The sequence below is a fragment of the Ursus maritimus genome (genome assembly GCF_017311325.1).
Source record: "Ursus maritimus isolate PB19 chromosome X unlocalized genomic scaffold, ASM1731132v1 scaffold_X1, whole genome shotgun sequence".
NCBI classification, from domain to species: domain Eukaryota; kingdom Metazoa; phylum Chordata; class Mammalia; order Carnivora; family Ursidae; genus Ursus; species Ursus maritimus.
In genome coordinates, this window is record NW_024423319.1 from 55747804 (window position 1) to 55771653 (window position 23850).

General features: G+C 37.6%; 1 protein-coding gene across 3 annotated transcripts in view; it reads left to right on the top strand.

The window, feature by feature from the left end:
• CHM (CHM Rab escort protein) overlaps positions 1-23850 on the top strand; it is a 198867-nt gene that overhangs the window by 124257 nt on the left and 50760 nt on the right. For 2 of the 3 annotated variants that reach the window (XM_040630263.1, XM_040630272.1), the window contains exons 9-11: positions 3626-3703; positions 21387-21491; positions 22086-22149. In XM_040630263.1, coding sequence (XP_040486197.1) covers positions 3626-3703; positions 21387-21491; positions 22086-22149 — 247 coding nt within the window. The remainder of the gene's footprint in view (positions 1-3625; positions 3704-21386; positions 21492-22085; positions 22150-23850) is intronic. The other variant, XM_040630269.1, reaches the window with a different exon arrangement.

A 23850-nucleotide genomic window follows, 5' to 3' on the forward strand; every position in this document is an offset into this window, starting at 1 on the left:
GGGGGGGGGAGAGGCAGGCTCCCCACTGAGCAGGGAGCCTGATGTGGAACTGGATCCCAGGACCCTGGGATCCTGACCTGAGCCGAAGGCAGACGCTTAACCGACTGAGCCACCCAGGCATTCCCAATTTTGTATTTCTTAGTAGTTATCCAGAGCAGCTGAACAAGAATATTAAGATAAATATAAATCTGCAGTGGTTGAAGAGATTTGTGAGTCTTTTTATTCATGATAAAACCTCATAGGAAGAGTAGAAAAATCCTCGTGGGGGCGCCTGAGTGGCTCAGTCGTTAAGCATCTGCCTTCAGCTCAGGGCGTGATCCCGGCGTTCTGGGATCGAGCCCCACATCAGGCTCCTCTGCTGGGAGCCTGCTTCTTCCTCTCCCACTCCCCCTGCTGTGTTCCCTCTCTCGCTGGCTGTCTCTCTCTGTCAAATAAATAAATAAATAAAAATCTTTAAAAAAAAAGAAAAAAAAATCCTCGTGGAAAGCCATAGGTACAGTGGGTGATACAGATTCTGATAAAAACACAGATGTATTATTCTCTCCATGTAGTACAACATATACTTGTACAATGTTTTGTACTTGTATTTCATGATATTAAAACACTGACGTTAAAAAAAATAACATCCACACAAACCAGTCCTAAACATTCTTTACATTCTTGTGTTCCTTCTATGTAGTATATTCTTGTGTTCTTTCTGTGTAGTATGTGTCCACTATTAGTTAAATCGTGTTGAAAAGCAGGGAATTTGTTGATGACTTACTAAAATAAAGTTATAAATGCCTCTATTGCATTTTATATTTAAATAAATTTTTCAGAGGCCTCATTTGCCCTAAAACTTAATAGAAATTAATTTTAAAATGAAGGGATACTTAATATAGCAATGTATTTCATAGATAGTGTAATAGATAATGAAAGGAGGTCTTTGTAAAAAAAATTTAATTTTGGTTAAGTGGATTTCTCATGCTTTTGATAATACCATAATAGTCTATGGCATAATATTTTATGATTTTTTAACTGTATACAACTTCTGATTCTGAACTTGATCCCCTCGCTTTTCTTGAAATATGGGAAGTTATTTAAAAATTGTTTTTTCCCAAGGTGGGGATTGATAGGTGCGTGGGTGTGTGTGCGCACGCGCGTGTATAAAAACATGGACCAGTATGACTGAAATGAAAAAATCCGTAGGCCAGTTAGTTGGTTACAGTTCATCTGTAGCTGCTTACAAGGAAGTTGGAAACACTGATGCTGCTACTCATGTAACAAAGATATACCCAGGCAAATGAGAATGCTGATTGTGTGATTCACATTTTTAATTTGATTGTCCATTTTGTAACCTTAACCTAATTTATCCTGTATTTTTAGTGGGCCAGTAATATTTTATGTGAATGTGGCCTCTTTCAGTTTCAACAGGAAATTGATGGTGAAGGTTGGGCTGATTATCTCAATCACATCAAATCACTATATTGGTATTTCCCTGCCAACAGGGGTTAGAATACCACCTGGGAAATGTATCTAAACAGTCTAATAGAGAGGTGATTTTTTTTTCCAACCCTGTGTAGGATCTGTCCAGTACAGTGTCTCAAATAGTACCAGGTATCCAGAACAATTAATAAATATCATTCTGTAACTTGGTATGTGACTAGTGAACAAGATTAGCAAGAAGGGAGACTCTCTTGTGGCAGGTGTCCTGGGTAAAATTTGCAGTCTAAGGGTTTTTAAGCACATGAAGTTTTGCTTGCTTGCTCTAATGTGCCATTTCTTATATTCCAAATTTCTCAATGGAAAAAAAACCCTGATTTCTATGTTGTCCTATACCAGAATGAATTATTACCTAACCTCACCTATCCTAACTAGCTTGGTCATGTTCAGTAAAATGAATTAAATTTAGAAAGATAATAGGAGTATTATGCCATACTTAGTGAATGTCACTTATCTCTACCAGTTATTTATATTTTTCATTATAATCTGGTTATGAAATATTTCAAGAACACTCCAGAAAGTACACAGAATAATATAAAGGTCACCCATGTAACCATTCAGTTTTGTCAAATCTTAACATTTTGCCATATTTGCTCTCAGTATATTTTTTAAGAAACGGAACCATTGAAACTTCAGTGTAACTTTTACTCCCTTTCTTCCCAGAGATAACTACTATCCTGAATTTGGTGTTTACAATTCCCTTAAATGTTTCTGTACTTTTACTACATATATATGTATCCATACATTATATATAGTAGTATTTTGCAAATGAAGTTTTTAAACATTTTATAAATGATATCATTCTGAATATATTCTTCCCCAGTTTGTTGTTATCACTCAATTTTTATGTTTTTGCCATTATTCCATGTTGATAGATGGGGATGTAGTTCATTACTTTAAATTGCTTATAGTATTCCATTATACAATGTGAGAGGTTAAGCCAACTGTGCAGTTAGAGGATGCAGTCCCCACAAGACTGTCCATACTTCAGCTACCCCACCCCATTTGTTATGTCTGTTAATCCTCACTCAGGGTAAGGTATTTTTCTTCATGCGTTGTATAATTTTAGATTATAAACATATCATAAGGGGATTCTATCTGTGGCACTTTCATGTGGCCTCGTATTGCTCCAGAAAGTTTTAGCAATTGCTTCCACCAAATCTCCAGAGGTACTACCGACGCAGAGCCACTTTTCTTTCATGATGTTTTATTGGTTAAGGGTTTCTTGGATCACGTAGTATAATTTCAAACCCCCTACCTGTGTAAGGACAGACCTCTGGTTATAATAGAGGTATAATCTTCCTCCACCCAGGGCTTTGGATAAAACAATTTTTCTCCCTCATGTGGTTAAGTGGGTCCCCCCCCCATCACCTTTTCACTGAAGTGTGGTCCTTTAAGGATATGAGACAATATCTCATTTTCTACTCCCTGCCTTATTTGGATCCTAAGGCTTCTCCTGTCCCTACATAAGCATTTAAACCCAAGCCCTTAGGTTCATGAAATAGGCAAACTCCTTAGAACTACTGCAGCATTAACTCATGTGCTTACTGCTCTAGTTTTCAGTTCCTAGTGTAGTTTTTGTTTACTTTTATGGTAAGCAAAATCTTCAGGGGTCTCCCAGTCTTCCCTGCTTGTTCCCTCCCTAAGACTTCTCTGTGGTCACTTATTTATTTATTTTACAGAGACTGAGAGAGGGAGCTTGCATGAGTGGGGGGAGGGGCACAGGGAGAGGAGAAAGAATCTCAAGCAGACTCCCTCCTGAGCACAGAGCCTGACTCAGGGTTCAGTCTCCTGACCATGAGATTATGAACTGACCTAAAGTCAAGAGTCAGATGCTCAACCGACTAAGCCACCCAGGTGTCCCTCTGTGGTCATTTCTGTTGGGGATCTCAGACGTTACCTCTTAAGGGTATTTGTAGCCTGTGGTGGTTTGGGGGAATAGCTGAGCTTCGCCTGGGGATACTTTCGGCTTGATCATAATTGTAGGCTTGAACATTGTATTATTAGTACTGATACCTCTAGTTGCATCAAAATATTAGTAATATTACTTCTGAAGGATTCTTAATACCATGACAGAGAAAATAATGCTTCCTTAATTTTCACCTGAAGAATCCTAATTCACACTTCCCTATTCTCTTCCTAGGATGTGTGCAGTGTTTGGTGGAATCTATTGTCTTCGCCATTCAGTACAGTGCCTTGTTGTGGACAAAGAATCCAGAAAGTAAGGATGATATAAGTTACATTCCTATAGTTACACCCCAAGCACAGGTGAAAAATGCTAAAGTCAATTTAAAAAAAAATGATTCTTCAAAGATCTTCCCTGGTATTAATATCATATCAACCTTGATTAAAAGTAATTTGTATTTAGATCCTCCAGAACAAAGAAAGTGAGTTCAGAATATAGAAACTAAATTAATTTCCCTGCAATATAACTATAGCTCCTGATCATCGAAGCTTGGAAGACAAATCATTTCAGCTGCCGGGGGTGGGTGGTGAGTGATGTTAGTTTTCCTTGTGGCCTTACCTCCTCTAATTGATTTTTATCAGATGACAACAAAGCCCTCTGTTATTGCATTTTTAAAAATGGAGCTCACCTAAAGACTCATCAGATTAATCTCTGCTGATAATGCATGTCATTCCCAAGAGAAAACACTTTAGTGATTTTTTTAGGTAGATTGTTGTCATAAACTATGCTACCTTGTTATCTGCAGATAAATTCTTATACAATCATATTAGGCCTGCAGACTGGTTTAGGATTGAAATAAAAATGTACCTGCTTTTAAAAAATGCCAAATACTATCTATGTCTGTGTTTTTATATTTCAGTTACATTTTTCTAGGATTTATTATTTAGTTACTAAGATACGCCCTTGTCTGAATTACACTAGTATTCTTTGATTTCTGTGTTTGAATTAAAACTGGGTTAAGTTTTAGGAGCTGTTTAAATTGCTGTGTATTTTTCTTTCCAGTTCCGTGTTGTTAAGCACTATATCTCTAGTATGACTATTTTTGGGGATATATAAAGAAGTAGTCATTGTTCAGGCCATAAAATAATGTTGTGAACTGGAAGCTTACAAATATAAAGTTTAAGCTGTTTCATTTTACAGTAATTTTGTATAGTCTAAGCAGTGTAATTTCTTATAGACTATAACACCAAGAGCTGGTATTTTGAGATACGGTGGAGAAAAATTCAAGTCTAGAACATGCAATATTTAGGCAGTGAATTTAACTTAGAAAGTAATTCTCTAGTATGAGATAATATAGACACACAGTTTAAGGGCTTGTAAAGTACTTTTAGCACCTTAATGCAAAGGTACCACAGAAATGAAGAATGATAATGTATAGTGAAAAATCTATCTTTGAAGGCCCAGGATATTCATATACTGGATCATGAATAACTGTGGAGTGGTTGTTTTTAAGGAACTGATGTTTTTAAGCCTCTTAGAGTCATTTTTCCTTATACATTCATTTTGAAGCATGAGTGTGTTCCTATGATGGAAAGCCAGATAGTGAATTGTTTATTTGGTGTTTATTTACTTACATCCTTTTACCCTTTTTGGCCCCAGTTCCATTTCTACTTGTTACTCTTAGTGACATGAAGAATTTACATGGCTCATGTTTTTTTTTAATGGATACATTAGTATAGTAATAGCATTTGTTCAACTAAAGCTTACATTTACCTTCACTTTGATGTAGTTTTTATTATAAACTCTGAAGAGAGGAACTCTTCTTTATGATCTGCTACAGGTTGCAGTTGCAACAGATAGCTGGGGGCTACGGGTCTAAAGACCAAACATTAGTAGTTTTCAAATTTTAATGTGTTTAAGAATCACCAGGTAAACTTGTTCTGTTTCTGGTTTTTTTTTTTTTTTTTTTTTTTTTTTTTTAAGGAGATATCTGTGTCTCACCCTCAGAGAGTGAAATTGGATAATGTGGTTAGAATGGAGTTAGGGAACTTGCAGTTTTGAGGAACACCTCAAATGAATCTAATGTAGGTGCTCCATAGATGACTCTAAGAAACACTGACCTGTAATGTAAAGTTCAGGATTTAGCCAGTGTTCTAAGATAGACTGGGAGCTTTAGATCTTAATTCATTCTAGGCCCTTATGAAGATGATCCTTCCAGATCTATTGGAGTCAAATATGAATTTTACTTATTTTTTTGTTTTTTGTTATTTCATTACGCTATAAATGTTTTTTTTTTTAATTTTTCCCGAGGTTTTATGTAAATTCCATCTAGTTAACATAAAGTGCAATATTAGTTTCAGGTGTAGAATTTAGTGATTCATCACATACAGTACCCAGTGCTCATCACAAGTGCCCTCCTTAATAGCCATCACCTGTTTAACTCATCCCACTTCCCCTCTAATAACCATCAGTTTGTTCTCTATAGTTAAGAATCTGTTTCTTGGTTTGCCTCTCTTTTATTCCCACCAATGTTCATTTGTCTTTGTTTCTTAAATTCCACATATGAATGAGATCATATGGTGTTTGTCTTTGACTGACTTATTTCACTTAGCATAATAGTCCCTAGTGCCATCCATGTCATTGTCAATGGCAAGATTTCATTCTTTTTGATGGCTGAGTAATATTCCATTGTAGATATGTACCACATCCTCTTTATTCAATCAGTCAATGGACACTTGGGCTCTTTCCATGAATTGGCTATTGTTGATAATGCTGCTGTAAACATCAGGGTGCATGTATCCCTTTGAATCAGTATTTTTTTTTTCCTTTGGGTAAATACATAATAGTGCAATTCCTGGGTCTTAGGATAGTTCTATTTTTAACTTTGTGAGGAACCTCCATACTGTTTTGCAGAGTGGCTGCACCAGTTTGCATTTCCACCAACAGTGTAACAGGATTCCCCTTTCTCCACATCTTCACCAACAGCTTTTGTTTCCTGTGTTGTTAATTTTAGTCATTCTGACAGGCATGAGGTAATATCTTATCGTAGTTTTGATTTGTGTTTCCCTGATGATGAGTGATGTTGAGCATCTTTCTATGTCTCTTGGCCATCTGTGTGTCTTCTTTGGAAAAATGTCTATTCATGTCTTCCCATTTTTTAACAGGATTATTTGTTTCTTGGGTATTGAGTTTGATAAGTTCTTTAAATATTTTAAATACTAATCCTTCCTCTGATATGTCGTTTGCAGATATCTTCTCCCACTCCGAAGATTGCCTTTTAGTTTTGTTGATTGTCTCCTTCACTGTGCAGAAGCTTTTTATTTTGAGGAAGTCTCAGTAGTTTATTTTTGCTTTTGTTTCCCTTGCCTCAGGAGACATATCTTGTAAGAAGTTGCTATAGCCAGTGTCAAGGAGGTTACTGCCTCTGTTCTCTAGGATTTTAATGGTTTCCTGTCTCACAGGTCTTTAATCCATTTTGAATTTATTTTTCTGTAGGTTGTAAGAAAGTGGTCCAGTTTCATTCTTTTGTACACTGCTATCCAGTTTCCCCAGTACCATTTGTTAAAGATACTGTCTTTTTTCCATTGGATGTTCTTTCGTGCTTTGTTTACCATATAGTTGTGGGTTCATTTCTGGGTTTTCTATTATGTTCTATTGATTTTTCTGTTTTTATGCCATTTCCATGTTGTCTTGATCACTGCGGCTTTGTAATAAAACTTGAAGACTACATTTGTGATGCTCAGCTTTTCTTTTTCAAGGTTGCTTTGGCTATTGGGGGTCTTTTGTGATTCCATACAAATTTGAGGATTCTTTGTTGTAACTTTGTGAAAAATAACTGTTGGTATTTTGATAGGGATTGCATTAAATGTGTAGATTGCTTTGGATAATATATTTTAACAATATTTGTTCTTCTAATCCATGAGCATGAAATGTTTTTCCATTTCTTTGTGTCATCTTCAGTTACTTTCATAAATGTTGCATAGTTTTCAGAGTATAGATCTTTTACCTCTTTGATTGTGTTTATTCCTAGATACCTAATGGTTTTTGGTGATACTGTAAATGGGATCGATTCCTTGATTTCTCTTTCTGCTGCTTCGTTATTGGTGTATAGAAATGCAACAGATTTCTGTACGTTGAATATCCCGTGACTTTACTGAATTCGTGTATCATTTCTAGCAATTTTTCAGTGGAGTCTTTTGGGTTTTCTATGTATAGTATCATGTCATCTGCAAATAGTGAAAATTTGGCTTCCTCCTTGCCTATTTGGATGGCTTTTATTTGTTTTTGCTGTCTGCTGAGACTAGGCCTTCCAGTACTATGTTGAATAACAGTGGTAAGAGTGGATATCCCTGTCTTGTCTCTGACCATGGAGGAAAAGCTCTGTTTTTCCCCATTGAGGAGGATACTAGCTGTGGGTTTTTTTGTATATGGCCTTTGTTATGTTGAAGTGTGTTCTCTCTATCCTTACTTTGTTAAGGGTTTTTATCATGTTGTACTTTGTCAGATACTTTTTTCTGCATCTATTGAAAGGATTCTTAGCCTTTTTTTATTGTTTTGTATCATGTTGATTGATTAGCAAATATTGAACCACCCTTGCAGCACAGGAATAAATCCTACTTGATCGTAGTGAATGATTCTTTTAATGTACTGTTGGATTTGATTTGCTAGTATTTTTTTGAGAATTTTTTTTTATCTGTGTTCATCAGGGATATTGGCCTCTAGTTTTCTTTATTAGTGGAGTCTTAGTCTGGTATTGGAATCAGTGTAATGCTGGCCTCATAGGATGAATTGGAAGTTCTCCTTCCATTTCTAGTTCTTGGAATGGTTTGAGAAGAATAGGTATTAACTCTTTTTTAAGTGTTTGGTGGAATTCCACTGGGAAGCCATCTGGCCCTGGACTTCTGTTTATTGGGAGGTTTTTGATTACTGACTCAATTTCTTTGCTGGCTTTTAGACTGTTCAAGTTTTCTATTTTTCTCTTTTCAGTTTGGTAGTTTATATGTTTCTAGAAATTTATCTCTTTCTTCGAGGTTGTCCAATTTGTGGCATATAGTTTTTCATACTATTCTCTTATGGTGTCAGTTGCTATTTTTCCTCTCTCATTTTTGATTTTATTTATTAGGGTGCTTTCTCTTTTCTCTTTGATAAGTCTGAGTGGGGTTTATCAATTTATAAAATTTTTTCAGAGAACCGGCTCCTGGTTTCATTTATCTGTTCTCTTGTTTTTTTAGTTTCTGTATCATTTATTTCTGCTCTAATCTTTAGTATTTCTCTTCTTCTGATGACTTGAGGCTTCATTTGTTCTTTTTCTAGCTCCATTAAGTGTAAGGTTAGGTTATTTGAGATTTTTCTTGCTTCTTGAGGTAGGTCTGTATTGCTGTATATTTCCCTCTTGTGACTGCTTCTGCTACATCCCGAAGGTTTGGACCATTATGTTTTCATTTTCATTTGTTTCCATGTATTTTTTAAAATTTCTTCTTTGATTTCCTATTTGACCCATTCATTCTTTAGTACCCTGTTGTTTAGCCTCCATGTATATGTGGTCTTTCCAATTTTTTTCTTATGGCTGACTTCAGTTTTCATAGTGGTGTTATCAGAATTATGCATGGTATGTTAACTGGAATGTGTTCTGGAGAATGTCCCATGTGCACTCGAAAAGAATGTGTATTCTTCCGGTTTAGGACTAAATGTTCTGAATATATCTGTTATGTCCATCTGATCCAGTGTGTCATTCAAAGCCATTGTTCCCTTCTTGATTTTCTGCTTAGATAATCTGTCCATTGCTGTAAGTGGGATGTTAAAGTCCCCTACTATCATTGTATTATTATCAGTGAGTTCCTTTATGTTTGTTATTAGTTGTTTTATATATTTGGGTGCTCCCAAGTTGGGGGTGTAAATATCTACAGTTGTTAGATCTTCTTGTTGGATGGTGCCCTGTATTTTGATATAGTGTCCTTTATTATGATATAGTGCCCTTTTTCATCTCTTATAAAGTCTTTGGATTAAAGTCTCATTTGTCTGATACAAGTATTGCTGCTCTGGCTTTCTTTTTCCATTTGCATGAGAAATGTTTCTCCATCCCCTCACTGTCAATTTGCAGGTGTCTTTAGGTGTAAAATGAGTCTCTTGTAGGCATATAGATGTGTCTTAGTTGTTAATCCATTCTATATCTTTTGATTGGAGCATTTAGTCCATTTACATTCAGAGTAATTATTGGTAGATATGAATTTAGTGCCATTATATTGCTTGTTTTGTCATTGTTTCTGGAGGTTTTTTTCTCTCCTTTTTAGTCTTTGTCGTTTGGTCTTTCCTTCCCACTCAAAGAGTTCCCTTTAATATTTTTTCAGGGCTTGTTTAGTGGTCATGAATTCCGTTATTTTTTGTTTGAGAAATTCTTTATCTCTACTTCTATTCTCAATGATAGCCTTGCCAGATAAGAGTATTCTTGGCTGAGATTTTTCCCATTCCACACTTTTAATTTATCATGTCCCTCCCTTCTGGCATGTCACGTTTCTGTGGAGAGATACAGCTAGCCTTGTGGGTCTTCCTTTGTTTGTTAGGGACTTTTTTCGTCTTGCTGCTTTTAGGACTTTATCATCATATTTTGCAAATTTTACTCTAACATATCTTGGTGTTGGCCTGATTTTGTTGATTTTGGTGGGAGTGCTCTCTGTCTCCTGGATCTGGATGTCTTTTCCTTCCTCAGATTAGGCAAGTTTTCAGATATTATTTCCTTCTGTCCCCTTTGCTCACTCTTCTCTTCTGGGACTCCTGTGCTACAAATGTATTATGTTTAATGGAGCCACTGAGTTCCCTTAGTCTATTCTCATGATCCATAATTCTTTTTTCTTTCTTTTGTTCTGTTTATTTTCCATTATTCTGTCTTCCATTATCACTTTTTCATTCCTGTGCTTCTTCCATCCTTGTGGTTTACAATCTCAGTTATTTGCATTTTTCATTCTAAGCAGTTGTCTTTTATCTTTGTGGTAAGGGCCTCCCTGAAGTCTCCATTCTTTTCTCAAGTCCAGTCAGTATCCTCATGATTGTTGCTTTAAATTCTCCATGCAGGCATATTACTTTATGTGTTTCAAATAGATCTCTTGCTGTGACCTCTTCTTGTTGTTTCATTTGGGATGAATTCCTCCATATTGGCATTTTTGTCTAATTCTCTGTCTTCTTCTTTGTGTTAGAAAAGCCCATTTTGTGTCCCACTCCTGAGAGTAATGGCTTTATGAAGAAGAGGTCATATAGTGTCCAGGACCTGGTGCTTCAGGGAGTATCTCTAGTGTCTGCTGGGTTTCACTCTGCTGCTGTGTTTCGGCTGCTCTGTCCTTCAGGCCAGTCATGTGCACAGGCTCTCCTTGCCTGCAGTGGGGATTGTTTGGTCTTTGGGCAGAGTATGGCGAGTTTTAACTAGGTGTGCTCTGGTCTGCTTGTTAAATGAAACCTGATGCTACTTCTACTAGAACTGAAGCCTTGTAGAACTCTCTGTGAAGTATGGTGTTTGCAAGATTTTCTGCTGGTCTTCTGGGGGAAGGGGCCTACTGTGTTGGGACTTAGGGACACTTGCCTGAGAAAGTGGTACCAGCAGAGTGCAAGGGGGTGGGACTTGGTATAAACAGGTTAGTCAGATAGTGTTGGCACTGTGCTGTTTATTGAAGCTTGTTTATGCTGAGAGGCTGGGGAAGGAAATGGTGCCAGCCAGCTCCTTTATCCCCAGAGAGGGATCTCAGTGCTTATTGCTCTCAGGGAACCACTTTCAGAAGAGCAAATAATCTCCCCTCATGTGTCCCAAGGATTTTTCAGATCACTGTTTTCACACTGTCTCTGGGTTGCTTGCTTGCCTGGAGCAATGCAGTGCACTTTGGGCCCAATCCCAGCCAAGTATGTAGACTTTTATTTTATTTCATTTTGTTTTATTTTACTTTTATTTCTTTATTTATTTTTAAAATCAATTAATTAACATATGGTGTATTAGTTTCAGAGGTAGAGTTTAGTGATTCATCAGTTGCATTAACACCCAGTTTTCATGACGTCAAGTGCCCTCCTTAATGCTCATCACCCAGTTACCCCATCCCCCCAACCCACCTCACCTCCAGCAACCCTCAGTTTGTTTCCTGGAGTTAAGAGTCTCTTATGGTTTGGTTTGTCTCCCTGTCTGATTTCATCTTATTTTATTTTTTCTTCCCATGTTCATCTGTTTTATTTCTTAAGTTCCACATATGAGTGAAATCATAGGATTATTTGTCTTTCTCTGACTTATTTCACTTAGCATAATACCCTCTAGTTCTATCGACATCGTTGCAAATGGCAAGATTTCATTCTTTTTGATGGCTGAGTCATATTCCACTGTATATACCACCTGTTCTTTTTCTATTCATCTGTCAGTGGACATCTGGGTTCTTTTCATATTTTGGCTATTGTGGACATTAAGCATGCAGACTTTTAAAACTCCAAACTTCAGGGAAATGCCATGGTAGGAGCCTGTTCTGGTCTTCTGGAGGAGGATGTCGCAGTCTTGGGGGCCCTGCAGGTTTGACTGAGAAGGGCAGTTGCACAGAGTGCAGAGGAATGGGATTTGGAGCAAGTAGGCTAAACAGCCATTTGGGAGCAAGAAGCCCTCACGAGGTGTCTCTGCCTATGCTGGATGGTGGTGGAGGGAAATGGTGACTGCCAGCTCTTCAAACACCCTCCCACACACCAGGAGAGGAGGAGAGGTGTCCCTGTGAATGCCATCTCTCACACAGGTGGTCCAAGAAGAGAGAATAGTTTCTCCCCTTGGGCCTTAGGTGATCCTCAGATGAGCTGTCTGCGCTCAGGTTGTTTACCTGTCATCTCTCCAGGAGTAGGGCTGTGCCGTCAGGGCTCTATCACAGCCAATCCAGAAGTCCTCTAAAACCGCTGTCTTTGAGCCCAGCTGGTTGCAAAAACTCACAAAAATCAGCCCCTCTCATTTTTCCATCCAGTGGCTTTGGGGAATTGTGCTCCTTGTGAGTTTCCCTGTGTGCTCCTTTCTTTCTCTCACCTTTCTGTGCAACCAGGGCTCCCTCCCCTCCACAGCACCCGTGATCTGTTTCTTTCCCCAAACCACGTCTCTGCACTTCCTACCTTCCTGGATGTGGCCTCTTCTCTCCTTGTAGTTGTGGAGTTTGTTCTGTCAGTCCTCAAGTCAATTTCTTGCGCATTCAAAATGATTTGATAGTTATCTAGTTATGTTCGAAGGGGGAGAGATACTAGGTTCCTTCTTCTGAGTAGCAATCAGGCTCTTCTCCTGAATTTTAAATAGCAGGCATACTGCTATTTACTTAACATTTTCTTTTATGTCTTCATGGAAAGACCTCAAACATAACAATTATTGCCCAATAACTCCTAAGGCATGCATGGTCAGGTAGCCGAATAAGAGAAGACCTGGAACTCCATCACTGCCGTGAATGACAGTGAGCAAGTCACTTTTCTCTGGGCCAGTTCCTTTATCTGTAAGATGAGTTAGATGGACTGTCCAGTAATCATTGAGTTTCCTCCATATATAACGTGCTTTGACTATATTAATAAAAGTACTTAGTTTTTGCTTAATGTTTATAAATTATCCTAACGTGATTTGTAAGCTTAAATGTAGACCATTCTTAAATACTAGGTAATCTTCAGTCCCAGTAAGACATCAAAAAAAACTTCTGTGGATATAAATGAAATAGCAAAATGTCTACTTAGACTATCATATTATTATTTTATAGACCTCCAGTTTTCCAATGAATATTTTTCTATTGTCCATCTTGGTTGTTTAAGATACAGCCATTTAGGATTCCGCTTGTGATTCTCTTACTTGAACATTTATTCCAAGCCATAATTATTTACTTCCTTAAGAGTAGAATAATTTTTAAATTTGACCTGCATTCATAGTATTCATGATATCTCCAGTTTCTCACGATAGTGTATTGCTTAAGTGATCTTTAAAAGTTTTATTTAAGAGACCACCAATACTTAAAAAATTGTAAATTCATACCTTCACTAATAATTACCAAATTTATAATTTTTTGCCTTTTTAATAAAAATCCCATTCTGTCAAGTCAAATAGTCTCTATAAATATCTAAAGCTAACATTGATTAAAGTTGACTGGGGCTAATTTATCTTTCCCAAACACTACTTTCATGTTCAAAGTCAAATACTTAAACAGAGCTACCAGTAATAGTGCAGGATTACAGGGTTCTTGTCTCACAGAGTTGAAGAATGAATCTCTAGGATGCAAACGGGTGAAATGAAGTGAAAGTTTATTAAGTGAAGGTGAGAGCAGGGGCGCCTGGGTGGCTCAGCCAGTTAAGGGTCTGCCTTCAGTTCAGGTCATGATCCCAGGGTCCTGGGATCAAGCCCCACATCGGGCTCCCTGCTCAGCCGGGAGCCTGCTTCTCCCTCTGCCTCTGCCACTCCCCCTGCTTGTGATCTCTCCTCTCATTCTGTGTCAAATAAATAAATAAATAAAATCTTTAAAAAAAAAAGTGAAGGTGAGAGCAGAAAGGAAAGAAAACTCTCTAGAGTGAGAGGGGACCTGAATGGGTTGCCGCTGAGGCTTTTAGTGGCAGTCTTTTATTGAGAACTGGCTGGGAAGCTTGTTTCTTTGAGATTCTTACGCCATCTTGGCTTGTTACCTTATCTCTTGTTCAGCTCAGTCGCAGCGTCTCCACCTGCCAGGAACAGTTTCAGAGTCTAGTCCGGGGAGTCAGGGGCCTCCTTTCTATACTGCCTATACCTTAACCCCTTCCCTATTTATGAGACAAGACCTGTGGGCAGAAAGAGCTATACTGAGATTGTGAGGAATGACTGTATATTTTTTTATTAGTGGGGATTAGGGATAGCACAAGTCTCCAAGGAATCTGGAAGTAAGGCTATCAGGACCTTGAGGGGCCAGCTGCTGCCAAGATAAAGTTACTTTTAAACTTTAAGGCACTAAGGCAGCCACCAGTTCATTGAGGAAGGTCATGCTCTGCATGCTTCAGGTACCTATCAGTGGGCTGCAAGCTGTAAGGAGATTTTAATTTAAGCTACATTTCTTTTGCCTTAGTTTCCCACATCAATAGGAGTTATTTTGTCAGGACTCGAATATAAAGTGAGGGATAATTTTTTGAGGGAAAAATCTTGAACTTATATTTAGACATATCCAGCATACATTTCTTTTTAAGGAATCCAGGTTGACTTAAACAAGTGTTTATTCTAAGTGTAATTAGAGTATTCATAAAGAAATCAGCAAAGACTTGCATTTGTCTCCTTATGGTCTTAGATTGCTTCTCTTTTCCTGTTTTTCTGTGTGGAACACTTGGCATTCCCTTGGGTGTAGCTAAGAACTACTCATGCTTGAGTTCTGAGGTCTAAGTTTATTTCCTGATTCCACAGACTAGATCAGAACCCTTCCCTGGCCCCCTAAGCCAGGTCCTCTTGTATGATTGTAAGTTCTATGTAAGAAAAGGCCCGATCTCATGACTGTATGTCCGGAGGCATAGCAGGTTTGTATCACCCATTATACTCAGTAGCTATGTGTTAAATGAATGAATGAATCTTAAAAAACTGATCTTTTGGTGCTTTCTTTTCACCATCCATTGAGTAAAGCCATAGAAGCATAAATGATCATAGCATTGAATTCAGTATGGTGATTACACATCAAAGTATTGTACAAACTTTGAAAGAAGAAATATAGACTATTAACCATACTTATTTTCAGATAGGTCTTATTTTTCATTTTTGTTTAGTTTGCTTTTCCTGAGAGCCACATTGACTGTGCTCTCTTTGCTATATTATCCATTGGCTCTGCTTTTCAGTTTTCAGAGGACGTAGATATCAGCAATTCTCTTATATACCCTGTCACTAAATTCTAATACTGAACCACTCTTTTGACTGTTTCTAGAAATACTAAGTGCTCTTGTTGAGCAGCTTTCCTTTTCTTTGCAGCTGTGCTGACTAGGTAAAACTCCTATAAAGTAGATTTGGCCATTTAGCAGTATAGTATTTGATACTGGGTAGGGTATGGATGACCTTGGACTAGATGTGTCTGTAACCAGTAGTCTGAATCGAATCACTTCAGCTACTGTTCTTTTTTACTTCAGCTGTCTCACTTACTAGAATTCCTGCTGTGACTATTTCTTGGAGAGATCTTTTTTCTGATACCGGGAGTAACTATACCTTTTCCAGATACTTGGAAGTTAGTAATGAATAGTATGTTAGCGCATGTGGGGTGACTGATCCTACCATTAGTCATTGTAGGAAAATTGCTGAATTTCTGATTTTAGCATGTCTCATTTGCAAAATGGTAGTGATAATATTCTATACATTTAACCTCTATGCTCCATGCTAGTTGCTATGGGAATAACGAGATGAATAAAACAGACCTTGCCTTCATGTACAAAGAGAGCAATAAACAGTGCAGTCTGTAAGGTCAGATAGACCTGGGTCTATTTCCTGGCTTCCCCACTTACTAACTGAATGGGCTTTAAAAGTTGTTTAACCTCCATGTGCTCTAGTTTCTGTATAAAGTGGGGCATGACAGTAACTACCTTATTTGGTGATTATGATTATTAACAGATAAAGCAGGTAGAACCATTTGTAACAGAGCTCAGTACATGTTAGCTAGTTGCAGTTGTTAATGTAATGAGATACTTTGGAATCCCATGGAGGAGATATATCCTGAAGATCCTTCTGTGCCCAAGCTAAGGACTTTGGACTGTGATCAATGGTGGTTTTAAGTGGGTGTATAACAAGATTAGATTTGCTACTTTAAGTTATTAATTCTGGCAGTGATTTGGAAGAAACACTTTGATGATAAGAGATTCTTTTTTCTCCTAAATCAGAGATTCTGAATCTTTGGTTTTGTCTACACACTGTTCACATGCACCGAATATTTCCATTGTCTATCCATCCATTCAGCCATCCATGCAACAAGTATTAGTTATTTCCTGTGTCCCATGCACTAGAAGTATAGCCGAGAACAAGACAATCGTGGTGTTTGTTTGCATGGAGTTTAGAGTCTACTGGGGGACATTAAAGAAAAAATAATAAGTACACATTGAGATCTTTTTGCTATGCATATCTAACTCTGTCCCTCCCTGTGTAAAAAGCTTCTGTGGCTTTATATCACTTCCGAATGAAGTGTAAGACCCTTTTACATGACATGTGAGGCTCTGGGATCTGGCCTCTGCCTGCCTTTCTAAGCTCATCTCTCTTCCCTCCCTGCTTCCATTTTATTGTCATTTAACACTGAACCGTATGTGGTTCCCTGTGCTTTTATTTGCCTCTGTACCCCTGCAAATTCTGCCCTTCTACCTGAAATGTTCTTATTTGCTTGCTTAACTAGTTTTTATCCTTTAAAAGCAGCTAATGTTATCACTTTCTCTGAGGAGCATTCCCTGATACTCTACCTTTCCCCTCTAAGCTTAGTTAGATACCTTCCCTTAGTACTCTCATATGTCCTGTCCTCATTTCTTATCCCTGGACTTGGGTATTATCTTACAGTGCCTGTGTCTGAATCTTCATTATATTGGGGGCTCCTTAAGGATAAGATAAATTTTTTTAAGATTTGACTTATTTGTTTGACAGAGAGACAGCCAGCGAGAGAGGGAACACAAGCAGGGGAGTGGGAGAGGAAGAAGCAGGCTCCCAGTGGAGCAGGGAGCCCAGTGCGGGGCTCGATCCCCAGACCCTGGGATCACGCCCTGAGCCAAAGGCAGAAACGTAACGACTGAGCCACCCAGGCGCCCCAAGGATAAGATATTTTTATTCTTTATCTTAGGAGTGCTTGGCACATGATGGTTATGCCGTCATTTACATCAACAAATGAAACAAATGAGCTACTGACTTGCTAGCAGTCCATTACCTTATTAGACTAAACACAAATCTAAGGCAATATAGTAGAGATGAAGAGAAGAAGCTAGTTTCAAGAAATCTTTATAAGGTAGAATCAAAATTGAGTAGCATATTAGATATGGAAAGAAAGTTTCTGAGCTAGGGAAGCTAACTACTGGTCATGTCATTACATGAGATAGGTATTCCAAGGGGGGAAACAGGTGAGGAGTCATGATGAACTCAGTTTGGGGTATGCTAGGTTTACTTATTTTTTAAAAAGATGTTATTTATTCATTTGAGACAAAGAGATACAGAGAGAGCATGAGCAGGGGGAGAGGCAGAGGCAGAGGGAGCAGGGAGCCCGGTGTGGGGCTTGATGTGGGGCTCAATCCCAGGATCCAGAGATCATGACCTGAGCTGAAGGCAGACACTTAACCATCTGAGCCACCCAGGTGCCCCAGGGGTGTGCTAGGTTTGAAAAGGGTTTGGAATCTATCCAGAAAGAAATAGATAAGACACAGTTAAAAATATGGATACAAAGCTTGGGATTGGTCAGAACACAGAACCATGGATTTGGAGTTATCTGTCTGTTAATGGTATTTGAAACTATTGGAGTAGATTTTTATCCAAGAAAAATAAATGATCAGCATTTTGGAATGGTTTTATTGAAGAGGTCATATTTGAACTAATGTGTTTTAGAAAGCATGGAAAGGTGTAGTGAATAGAATTATTTTGTTTCCTTCAGTGATTGGGGATCTTCTAATTTTCTTAATGTGTTTTTTCTTTAATTATTTCATGTGATTTCTGCATTTCTTATCATACAGTTAGTTGGGATATTCTGAAAATCGTAGTGATTGGATACCTGTTATATTTCTCTTCTGGACCAAATTCCAGATAAAGAGTTTTCATCTTGCTGAGCATTTTCTTCCTTATCATTTTGCTGTATATGTCCTCATGTCATTGAACCAAGAATTGAATAACTGTTGTGATTTTGGATTTAGAAAACTCAGCTCTAGAAATGTTCTGTCTGGCCTCAGTGATTCTTAGGATCAGCCTGGTCCTTGTTTCTGTGTATTGAGAACTCTATCATGTTCCTCCTCAGTTTACTATTTATGAGGCTCAGCAAGGCCCTCGACTAAATCCAGAATGCTATTAATCTTTCATGGTTTCCTCAGGTTTATCTGAAAGGGTGTTTTAATGTCTCTGGCAGTACTATTTCATTTTACTGTTTACCATCACTTAAGTGTCATCTAATTTTTTATATTAATCTTTATAATATGAAGTCTAAGTCTAGGTCCCAAATTAATATTCCTTTCTTCATTGTTCTCCTAATTAGGCCTAATATATGACAGTAAGTCAAGTATCGGGGGGAAAACAAATCTTATTCCTTACTTAATACATGCTTCGGTTTGTACAGCCTTGCTCAGGCCTAGAGCTTTAGTACTTCAGAGTGAGACTATCAGGTGAGTTGTGTTACCATCATCTACCAGATTGGGCATATGTGACCATCACATCAATTTCTGCAGAAGTCACTTTTTTTTTTTTTTTTTTGGTAGCAATAGCTCTTGACTTTTCTCTACCTAGCACAGCCTAAAACTACAACGGTGCAGTGGCATGCTCGACAGTGATTCTTCCCCGGGATTTGGGAGTTTATCAGAATCTCCAGGGGTACTTATAATTTGAAAAAGTCCCCCAGGTGTGATTCTGATTTGCTTCCTCTTCCTCTTCCGCCGCCTCCTCTGAGAATCACTATTTCATCTGGAAGCTTCAGCATAAGTAGACGCATTTATTGGTATATTGACCTTGCATAGTTGAACTCCCTAATCCTCATGCGCCCTTACCTTCCTTTTGAGTGGTACCAGTAGTTCTTTCTAATACCATGGCTTCTGAAACCAGTTTCTCCCTGTCACCAAGGATATAGCTACCACTGAAGCAGCCCTGTTAGTGTTTGGAAGCCTATAAAACAAGAAGGTCTCCACTAGCTTGAGGGCCAGCTTTAATAGTGTGATTTATTTAAATGGGAATCTTTTGCAAAGACTTAGACTACAGTCTAAGATTTATGCTAACACCACTCCTCCATCCCCACCAATTTTATTCCAACATTTTATGATGAAAATTTTCAAATCTACACCAGTGTTGAGAGAATTTCAGGATGAATATTTGTGTATCCACAACCTAGATTCTACAATAAACATCTTAATATATTACTTGCTTAATCATATATCTACCAAAATATTTATTCCTCTAGCCATCTGTTCACTTTTTTAAAGAATTTCATGGTAAATTCCAGAGATTAGTACAATTTCCCCTAAGTGCCTTGGCATGCCTATCATTAAGAGTTTAATATTTATTTATAGCCTTTTCTTTTGATGTAAAATTTACATACAGTGAAGTGCCCAAATCTTAAGTACTCAGTAGCTGAGTTTTTGATAAATGATAAATCTGAATAACCCAAATCCCTATTAAGGTATAGATTATAACACCCTCTTTTTTTCCGCCCAGTTTATTCCCTCTTGACTTCTATAGTTTCTGACTTAAAGGTAAGAAAAAGGCTTGTCAGTGCTTCCAAGACAAGTAGGGATCAATGTTTAATGATGGATCAGCAGATTTCTCTCCTCCATTGCCTAAAGTACCTTGTGTTTTAAATTGTATGTGAATGTATTAAAACAGGATACTGAGTAAGTAACTTACCTTTTCAGTTTTTAAGTAATTATTTTGGAAAATACTGTATCTAGGTATAAATATCTTGTATCTATTAAGTATTTTATAAGGCCAAAACTCTAGTTTAATGAAATGTGAGGACATATGCATAGAAACATAACTGGGGAAGAGAAAGGAATTGGAGGTGAGATAGGAAAAAATCACATAAATAATAATATAACATGTATTAATATGTGGCTAATTGGTTAAAATATATATTATATATATCTAACATGGGATATCACAGTCTGTCCTGACAACAGTGGCATATCATTTATTCAAGAATAAACATATCATAGTCTGCCTTTAAGAAATACACATTGAATTCTTCTTACTGTTGGTGTTGGGTGTTCATCATTTTATTTTTAATGCCTTTATGCCTGGTAAATGTCTCTGATTCGGCTTATTTTTAGAGTGATGTAACATATTTTAATTTATATCAGTATATTTAAAATATGGTATAAGTTTGAAATTATTTGCTTGCATTTTATGAGGAATAACATACAGATGTATTTCTAATAAAATAATTCTGATCCCAAAAGGAGAAGCTGTGACAAAAGTAAATTGTGATATTTTCATTCTAAAAAGATATGGCAAACATGCAGCCATTTGCATATCATTCCTGAAATATTGCATACTGGCTTTGTCAGTACTGGTAAGTCCATTTCAAGGATGTTGCCCTTAGTCCATTAGTTTGGATAATGAGCCCTATAAAGTACATTTATAACTTGTGGCACTGCAAGGAGATGGATTCTAATTTTCATCCTTTTATCTAGACACATTGAAAGAAGGTCAATGGAGGGTTCTATATGATTCATTGTCCCAACACATATCACATGACAGAGACCTGATAATGTCCATGTATAAGTGTTTTCCTTATTTAGAAATAGCGCTTGAAAGAAGTCTTTTTGTGGTCATCCTTTGAAGTAAAGTAGAAACATATTAAAAGAAGCTTTATCCCTCTTTTTTTTTTGTTTAAAACATTATCACATGTGTGACCAGATGGCTATTCTTGAACAAAAGAGAAAGCAACACTTAACAAAAATAAAAAGGCTTTAGTGACTTTTACAGACTGTGAATGATATAACAAGATGTTTAATCAACTTTTCACTCCTTTTCTTAGATCTGTTAAGGGGAAAAAAGCCTGTTTTCTAAACAGAAGAAAAGCTTCTATATTCTTAAACATTAGAAAGCTTATGCTTATACTGTAATACTTACACTAACATTCTTATTAATGGTATTCAAAATAAATTTAAATTGTATCCTATGCTTATAGTTTAAAGGTTTCAAAGTAGCAACAAGAATATATATTCTGTAATTTAGTGGCAGTTTTATGTCAAAATGTGAAATTGTATACTGTTTTAAATTTTGTCTTCCAAGAAATTGGTTTCAGATTAAAAATTGTAACTGATTGTTTCTTTTTCAATTGTGTAATCATTAATGAGAACTTTTTTGCTATGTTTATCTTCTTTGTAGATGTAAAGCAATCATAGATCAGTTTGGTCAGAGAATAATCTCTAAGCATTTCCTTGTGGAAGACAGTTACTTTTCTGAGAACACATGCTCACATGTACAATACCGGTAAGACACCCCTCCACCCACTGTCCAAGTGAAGGTGAAACATTGGAAAATTTATCTGTGTGATTATATTGACACTTCTGTATAACTGTGTTCTTCAAGTTAGATGCAAATGTGTACCAAACCGGAGGTATATGCAGTATATCCACTGAGTCTGGTTGTAGGGGAGTCCAGTCTAATTTTGACTCCTTTGTGTCAGCTGGGATTGATCTGCAGGTCACATATCCTCCTTTCCTTTTTTTTAAATTTAAGATTTCATTTATTTATTTGAGAGAGAGAGAGAGAGAGAAAGCATGAGTGGGGGGAGGGGCAAAGGGAGAGGGAGAAGCAGACTCCCCACTGAGCAGGGAGCCCCATGCAAGATCATGAGCTGAGCCGAAGGCAGACTCTTAACTACCTGTGCCACCCAGGCGCCCCCACAATATCCTCCCTTCAGCGAGCCGAGAAAAGATTAAAGCAGAGCTTGACTTGGCTTGAGGAGGCAACTCTTTTATTATGACTTAAATCTTTGATATATGCCTTCTGGTAGTTATATAACTATAAATGAAACTTATCTGTGGAATCTGAATCACTGATTAACTGTTTTGTGCATTACAGGCAGATCTCCAGGTCAGTCCTGATTACAGATAGATCTGTACTAAAAACGGATTCAGATCAACAGGTAATTTTAGTCCTGTACTTTCTAATAAATGTTGCTAACCTAATCTACATGGTATTATGTATAAATTAATATTGGTGAAATAAAATGTATTAAGGCATATGTGCTAAGGTATTTAATGCGTTTTTTAAAAAAATACATAATGTCAGTTCTGTAATAATCTTGGTTTCTTAAAGATTTCTGTCCAGCAGGACAAATAATTACATCTTATGCAATATTTTGATTCTGTGGAAATTGGACTACACCCTAGTTTTTGATAGCTAGTCTGTGAAATTGAAAATATATTGTTTTGGGAAGAAAAAGAGAATCTCCAGAGAATACATTGAAAACTCTTGGAGGAAAAGGTTTTATGGTAACCAACCCTGAACAGTGGTGTTAAGCTCACCATTAGTCCTGGTGTGAATGAGTACCAGCACACATTTCTGGTTCTAATGTTTCCTCATCACCATTGGTCCTTTCAGTACCTCTTCCATCTCCTCACTACCAATTCTATAGGAATGTCTTTATGCCTGTGGTTTTTTCTCAGTCTGAACTTTTTTTTTTTTTTAAGATTTTATTTATTTATTTGACAGCGAGAGAGAGGGAACACAAGCTGGGGGAGCGGGAGCAGGAGAAGCAGGCTTCCCGCTGAGCCGGCAGCCTGATGCGGGGCTTGATCCCAGGACCCTGGAATCATTACCTGAGCCGAAGGCAGACGCTTAATGACTGAGCCACCCAGGTGCCCCTCAGTCTGAACTCTTAAATTTCCAAGAAGTATGCCCCCTTCTCCTGATCATATTACACAGTGACTGATAAAATCAGCTTGCTTAGTATGATTCTCAGACTTTCTCTGTATGGTACTGCTAAAAATAGGTTCCAAAAATTCCTTAAGTTAGAAGCTTTCTGATACATAAAACAAATGTTTGCTATGCATATGAGCATAAGTACTTTAATCATTCAGTAAACAATGAGTGTCTTTTCCATGCCATCCAGTGTGCTGAGATCTGAAGACAGTGCTAACCATGATAGCATCTCTGTCCTCACACTGTCCTATAGTTGCCAGTTAACTTGTCTGTATCTTCCAGTAAACTACAAGCTTTGTGAGGGTGTTGAAGAATGACAGGGAGGCATTAAAGTGAAGAGAGAAAATAGAGACAATTCTGTAGAAGCTGAACTGCGAAGAGTAGGAAAGAGGAAGTGATTCCTGAAGATAGATGTAGAAGTGAAGAGGGCTTTTCTTTAAAAGATTTGTGTATATTTCAGCTGATGCAGTGGAGCTAGTAGAGAGGTAAGGAAAGGTTGAAGATACCCAGGGGAAAAGGAAGACAATTAATGCAGCAAGGTCCAGGTGAAGGCTAGGGAGGATGGGATTCAGAGAACAGGTAAAAAGCATTGCCCTTAGATGAGATGTAAGACACCTTGAAATAAGAGGATGAATGCAGGACTGTTCGTACGTTTGGGAGTTCCCATCTGATAGGATCCATTTACTCTTTTTTTTTTAAAGATTTATTTATTTGAGAGAGAGAGAGAGAGAGAGCAGAGGCAGGGGAGGGGCAGAGGGAGAGGGAGAGCAGGGAACCTGACTCAGGGCTTGATCCCAGGACCGTGGGATCAGGACCCGAGCCAAGGGCAGACACTTAATCAACTGAGCCACCCTGGCACCCCTCCATTTACTCTTTAAATTACAAAGTGAGGTCATCTCCTGAAAATGAGGGTATAAGAGTG